The sequence below is a fragment of the Rhipicephalus microplus genome, chromosome X (assembly GCF_043290135.1).
Source record: "Rhipicephalus microplus isolate Deutch F79 chromosome X, USDA_Rmic, whole genome shotgun sequence".
NCBI classification, from domain to species: Eukaryota; Metazoa; Arthropoda; class Arachnida; order Ixodida; family Ixodidae; genus Rhipicephalus; species Rhipicephalus microplus.
Window position 1 is genome coordinate 364,424,031 of NC_134710.1, and position 7,263 is coordinate 364,431,293.

A 7,263-nucleotide genomic window follows, 5' to 3' on the forward strand; every position below is an offset into this window, starting at 1 on the left:
TTTTATTTCTATGTGCTGCTGTGCAGTGTTAATTATACCGTATTTCCTTGTCATTGTTTTTCAAGGAAAAGTGCAATAAAATTTTGCCCTGAAAATGTGTACTTTAAACCTACCTCAAAAAGCTTGCACGAGCTATGTGTGCCTACAGCTTGTCCCACTGTCACCACAGTCCAATGCAAAACACTAAATATATTTAAGAGGGGTTCTGAAGAAGGAGCTCATCACTGCAGGGCCTCTCTGCCAAAGCATCAAGAAGGGTAGCCCTGAAAAGGGCTGTTTGTGTCGAATTTCTTTGTGGTCGGTGCACAGGCATGAGTTGTTAATTCAAGGGTTATGCGGGGCAACTCCGGGCAGCTTCCATTGCCAAGGCACTTGGCCTTCTTCACTGAAATACTTCACGAACTCTTGCCGAACTGCGCTGGCCACTTTAGAGCAGTTGCGGGCCTTTGGCTTTTCGAGTCCAAACACTGTTGTGCTTCCTGGTACTTGTCTCCAAGCGCCACCGCTCACATTTCCAAAGGTGTCTTGAAAATCCGCGTAGCCAGGAGGGCAGTACGTTGAAGCAGCGTTTGATGATAAGAAGTTGTGCAGCACGCATGTTGCTTTCACAACGGCCTCCACATTCTCCGTCTCCAAGTTTATTTGCCTCTCGTAGATCCACCAGCGAGAGACAAGAATGCCGAAGGCGTTTTCCACACAGCGCCTGTAAAAAAAAAAACACTTTTCTGTTGTAGCGTACCCTAGAGAAGGAAACTTACAGTAATTGCAAGCAGTACACATCTACCATAACCTGCCTATTCAAGGTGCAATGATACGTTATTAAAAAATGATTAGCACATTTCTTTATATCGGAAAGTTTTTGCTTTGTTAAAGTACTAATCCCTGATAAATAGGAAATCATAGCTTCAGACAAGCATGCGCTGAGGGTGTGCTGTTCAGTACTTGCAATTCATATACTTAGGCAGAACTAAGGCTAGATTTCAGATTGATGCTGAACTATTTACAAAGAGTCTTCCTGGCTGCAGCAACCTTTGCACGAGGAAATGGCATATGAAACCACCTAAAGTGCATTTGTTTGCCACACGTTAGTTGATCTACCCTGAAGGCGTGAGAGTAAGAAGAAAGGACACAATTGAGCTTAGAGGACAGGACAGAGTTCTTTAGCGCTGGGTACACACCTTGCACGACTAAGGCGGTAGTTGTAGATCACCTCCGCAGGTACACTCCGGCTCCCTGGTAGTGGCCTCATGAAGTCTGGGCGCAACTGGAAGGCCTCATCGCCAACAAACACATGAGGACAAACTACTCCTGACCTTGGGAGCATGGCTGCTCGAGGTAGGCTGAGCTTGCCCTCATGCAGTCGCTCGCCGATGGGAGAATCTTGAAAAATTCCCCTATCACTGAACCTTCCAGGTGCACCCACATTCACCAACCTGAACAGGTATTGGCTATCGACGACAGCCATCAATACAATGGAATGGGTTCCCTGAAAGCAATGAAACAACTGTCACAAAAGTACTTGCCATCATAACTACTTATATTGCATAACACTTAGCTGCATTACTGATAGGTACAGAAAAATAAGGTGAAACCTTTGGTCTGTAAACTGCCTAGCATGCATTAGGCACCAAATCGCAATAATCTTGTACTGAGGTCTGGGATACTCCTATTGATGAAGGAGATGACCCTTTAGCAGCAAACATTCCACATGCATTGATGCAATTTTTTGCTGAATACCTTGTAATTGAAGTACAAACTTCCACCATTGCGGGGGCATTTAATTTGAATATGCTTGCCGTCGACCGCTCCAATGCAATTTGGGAACTGCCAACGGTTGCAGAACCCAGCAGCGATTTCCAGCCACTCTTCTTCTGTTGGTGTCTGAAAAAGCAGCAATTTCAAGTTATACATTATGTTGTTACAAACATAACCAGGTGAATGCACTCCTGCCTTTTAAACATTATGGGCCCACCCTTTCCTGTGCATGGGATAAGGTATTAAATCACTTAGTGGCACAAACTCCGTACCATGATATGTGCTTTAATTCACTCAACCATATCAAAGTTATGTCATTACACTTTGAATGAGACATAGCACGCAGATGCATACAGATGCTCGACGCTGTATGCATACCTTCATGTATTCAGGAGCCAAGACTTCCCACAGCACGGTGCAGGTTTTGTGAATGATCCTCCGCGCCGTCTCGATGCCCACACGGAATGCCATGGCTGCGTCCCTCACCAGCATACCCGACGACAGGTACCTGTAATACAAATCAATGTAAATGCGGGGAAGTGTGTCACGACAACCCAGGCACGCGCTGCACAATACTTTCAAGTATAACAAGCGCACATCACCAACATTCACTTCCTGGAAAATGAAAAGCTGTGCAGGCACGTATACGCAGTCAAAGTGGTCCTACCTCAAGGTCAGCGCGAGGCGCTCCCCAGAAGAAATGGGTTCCCTCGAGGGGCATTGGTCCTTCGTGAGCTTCTCCTTGACCAGGCTGTGCAGCACGTCAAAAGTAGCCGGCGACATCCGATAAAACGTGTAGAACAGTGACTCGTCACCGTTCTTCATTTTTTCCATCTGCAAAATACAGCAAACATGCATTCAATTCCACAATTATGACGCGGTTGTCTCGAAGCACTTACCGCTGTGAAAAACTCGCTTTCACCCGCTCGATTTGCCCATGTCGGCCGGACCCAGTACTTTTTCATAAAAGCTCGCCGTCTCTTAAGGATGAGGAGCAGCTTCAGAGCAGCTATCTTCCTTTGCCTTTCCATTTCAAGACGTCAGAAACGAATGAAATTGACGGACGCAAGCAAAACAACGCAGACAAAGACTACAAAGGTAGTTCGCTTCGCCGATGCGCCAAGGATCCACTGCACGTGACCCTGCCCAAGTCACGTGGGCGCAACAAAAAATAACGCAATGTTTATTACGCATGTGCATATAAAAAAATGCTGCAAGGCAATAATAAACACTTTCCGTCCCATTACACAACAATATATCTTATTTTTAAATTGGAAACCGCTCGCTACGCGGCTTTCTTGGTGCGAGTTGACGGCCTCATGCCAGCAACAGTGGAATTCGCTCGCCGAAGCCGTCGCGTGAATGGAGTTTGCCTGCGCGAGCGACTGATCGCGCGACGCCGATCTACGTCGCGTCGCTCGTCGCTGTCGCGTGCATTTTCGCGCTTATGGAGTTTGGGCTTAACGGGAAAGGAGTTCACCGCACGCGCGACCAAAGAGCGCTGCGATGGACTCATGGCACAACAAATCAGCAAATCAGCGCGATGACAGAGACATTCTTCGCAACTAGGTAATCTTTCAGCAAGTGTTACATGTTCCCGTATTCCCGAAGCACGTCGCTTAGTAGTGTATATATATATATATATATATATATATATATATATATATATATATATATATATATATATATATATATATATATATATATATATATACATGTGTGTGTGTGTGTGTGTGTGTGTGTGTGTGTGTGTGTGTGTGTATTTTTGTCAGGTCGACAACTGAGGAAGATTACGACGAGAAGGCCCAGCTGCTTCAGGACCTCATTCAGCTGGCAAAGGGTTCCCATTATAGAACAAAGCCAGTATCGAGGCAATCGCGTGCAGATCCATCTGCACGATCACCGGTGATGCAGCGTGCTGCGGCTGAAGTACGGGTGGCCACTCTTGCCTCCCAAGATCTGTCACAGGCTTCACTGGCGGCAGCAGAAGACAGCCGTAAGTATCTGCTTTTTCACTTCAGCGATGCCGTAACCCAATTACCAGTGCTTTGTGCACTGTTGTCATTGGTTTGGTACCAGCTGAGAAGAGTCGACGTGGCAGCGTCTCCTAATAGAAGTTACTGTTTGTGCCTACCTATATATTTAGCACAAACAGTAACTTTAGCCAAAAAAGGTGCACCAGGGCGCAATTACGAACCTTGGCTTGTGTATGTGGGCCTTTTCTATACTCAAGTCAGGGCAGTACGCCCAATCGAGTTTGCAATGTATCACCAGCCATACAATTACCTGACTCTGAGAAGTCGACTGAACTCCTGAACAATTCTTTTAAGCTTATAACGTCATAAGTGATCACATATGTCACCCCATATTTTTAGCAGGCCAAGCAGCTGTGTTGCTGGAGGGGCAAGTTTCTGCCAGCATCATGCGGGATTACGATGTGCCACCACTCTCATCCAGCACAGCAGCGAGCCAGGACAACTACAGGGAGCCAGAGGGGCACACCTTGGCCACGCCGCATACTCCTGTCATAACAAGAACACAGCCGCTCAGAGGTACATATTTTTTTCAATGCTAATATAGTATTCTTGAAAACTGTCCAGCGCAAAAGAGATGGAGCACAAAGAAAAGGACACAAACAAGGGCTGTCTAACTAACAACTAAAGTTTATTGAAGGAATTTTCAGCCACCTTGATAACCAAAACCGCACACGCAGAAATTACCTGTTATCAAAGAACTCGTATACTTTACTTAGTTCACAATCTAAAAGGCAGACAAGCGAAAATTAACTTTTTTTTCAAATCAAATCATTTTTTATTTCCCAGAAAGAAACAGGTTCTGGAGAGGTTCACTGGCTGAAAGCTGTTTATGGACAGCTTGACGAGGCCAGTGAACCCGATACAAGGCAGGTGGGACAATGACAAAGATGTGTATAACAATAAAGACCATAAGCTAACATTACAATACCAAATACGGCGTAATAAGAACATATATATATATATATATATATATATATATATAGATTCCTACGAAACATCCTGATACCAGCATAGCACAGAAGATTACATGGACTTAGACGCGAGCAAAAAAAACAAACAAAAGAAAAATCCAGCAACTATAACACCATTATTCCCAAAAAATAAAATATTAAAAAATAAATAAATGATGAAAATATTAGGGAAGATATATACAAACTTGCTCCTTGTGTATGTGCTGCATCATACAATGTACATCACATGTCAGACAAACAAAATTATACAGACAGAATTATATCATATAACCTATTCGGTACAGCATGGATGCACACACTGAAAGAAAATGAAATTGTACTATCGCACAGACAGCACATTTTACAACGTGAAAAAGTTAGCCTATATTTACAAAAAAAGGACTGTAGTTCTTTTAATGAGAAACTGTTTACGTGACTGTATTTATTGAGAATCATTGGTAAATTGTATTGCAATGTTTGAGATTTGTAATTATTGCGAAACCTCCGAACGATTCAAACATCACTGCTTCTTGTTCCCAACAAAACATTTTTTGCAGTTAGACATGCGGTATTTTTAATGAATTGTTTAAACGAAATGGAAGAGAAATAGCAGGATCGCGGAATGCGAAAGATATACATATAATCTACTTTAATAATACCGTAGTCCCGACACACAAGTTGTGTTGATGACAAATAATCTAAATTAGCGACATGTCAAATAATTTTTTCTGCATGGTCTGAAGTTTCATTATGTTAGTTTTTGTCGTGGTTGCCCACACCAAACTGCCGTAATTTATGTGCGAAAGAAAAAGAGCATGGTATATTTGCAGTTTCACCTTTGCGGGTAAGATATATCTACAACGAGCTAGCACACACTACACTAGAGGCTTTTTTGCAGATGTCAACGACGTGTTGGTTCCAGCTGAGGTTTGATGAAACGTGACGCCAAGCATTTTATGTTCATCCACAAAACGAATGTCTTCCCCTGCGTAAGCTAACGCTTGTGTTGATGAAAATTTTTTTTGTTTAGCTGGGGATATAGCATATAAGATCCGGGATATTGCATACAAGAGCTGTCTGTTCGCCTTTTAGATTGTGAACTAAATAAGCTGTATGAGTTCTTTGATAACAGGTAATTTCTGCGCATGCATTTTTTCGTTTATTAAGATTGTTAAACTTTCTGCAATGAACTTCAGTTGTTAGTTAGCGCTTGTTTGTGTCCTGTTCTTTGTGCTCCGTCTCATTCGCACTGAACAATTGTCAAGAATGCATCAGCTCTAACTTGCCCACCTCTATGTTTTCCTGATATAGTATATTCATATGTATATTGTCATGAACAAGACAGAGAACAAGAAACATCACCCTTTTGTCGCGCAAGCGGTTCTTATTCTGTTGTTCACCATTTCTACCTCGCTCAAGCTCGTACGCCTGAAGCCCGGTCTTTTTCTTCGTCATTACAATAGAGTAATAGGCTTTGCAGAGTATTCTAGTGTGGCATCGACGTCCTGTACTCATAAGGAATGCTTGACAGGAACATTACATAACATTGAGATCAGTATTAAACATAAACAGTCAGTACATGTTGCTGTGTGTATACGTTCAAGTACATGAAAACATGAAAGGGCAGTGATTGAAGGAGCGAGATAGCTTAGGCATTGATATATGTTGCTGCATACCTTTTAACGGCTGTGTACATTAAGCAGTAAGGCGGTAGGTCACCGTCTGCAGCATCCACCTAAACCTGTTGCATCCACCTAAATTTGCAAAAATCTCGAATAATGTCTTATGTGCGAGCCAAGAAAAAGTTCTTGTGGTGTTTTGGTGAAAAAGACTGAATGTGTTTGCAAAATGTAAAAATTATAACACTGTATTTCGGAGTGGCCCTTTTAGAATACTGTTAAGTGTTATGTAATTGATCTGTAGCGGCTTCTCTTGTCTCTGTACCAAAGTTTCACAAGAGCTTCGTGCGTTGTAGTAGTATGGAAACACTGCAGTACAACTGCTGCAGCTTAGAGACAAACAATTGTGTTTCAAACTGTTTTCTTAATAATTGCTCCAAGAGGTTGCTATGCTGCTCCAATTCAATGTTTTACCTCCTCCAGAGGCTGCGCCGAAGTGCCTTTGGTCGTACACATCATAGTTTGCTGTCAAGGCAGTAGCAGTAAGCAATTACAAAAGCTTGCAAAAACACCACCGTAAATATGCGGTTTTCGCATGTGTTATCACGTCAATGTACTGAAATCATGTTCAAGTATTTGGACAGTTTCACTCTCTGCCATTGCTGGCTGATACCTTTTACGCAGAGTTGAAATCTCATTGATGTGTTCATTGACGGAAAGTACAAACTACGATGCATCATACGTGTAACTCAAGCACAGCGTGACACAGAATTGCTGGTATACTTGACTACAAGTGGTATAAGAATGAAGAAAAAGGTACTATCAGATTCCCTGCAAAGTAGCTTAAGCAGGAATTTTGAGTGTCACTATTTTGCTCTAAATTTTGACAGATATTATATCAAA

The 7,263-nt window shown here is 42.7% G+C and overlaps 1 protein-coding gene across 1 annotated transcript; it reads right to left on the minus strand.

The window, feature by feature from the left end:
* Window positions 1-986: 986 nt before the first annotated feature.
* LOC119172682 (uncharacterized) lies at window positions 987-2,869 on the minus strand. The gene is made up of 4 exons (XM_075881605.1): window positions 2,423-2,869; window positions 2,134-2,263; window positions 1,738-1,881; window positions 987-1,486 (listed from the first exon to the last, which is right to left on the minus strand). Exons 1-4 carry the CDS (start codon window positions 2,611-2,613, stop codon window positions 1,139-1,141), a joined length of 813 nt encoding a protein of 270 aa, XP_075737720.1. The 5' UTR covers window positions 2,614-2,869; the 3' UTR covers window positions 987-1,138.
* Window positions 2,870-7,263: the final 4,394 nt, after the last annotated feature.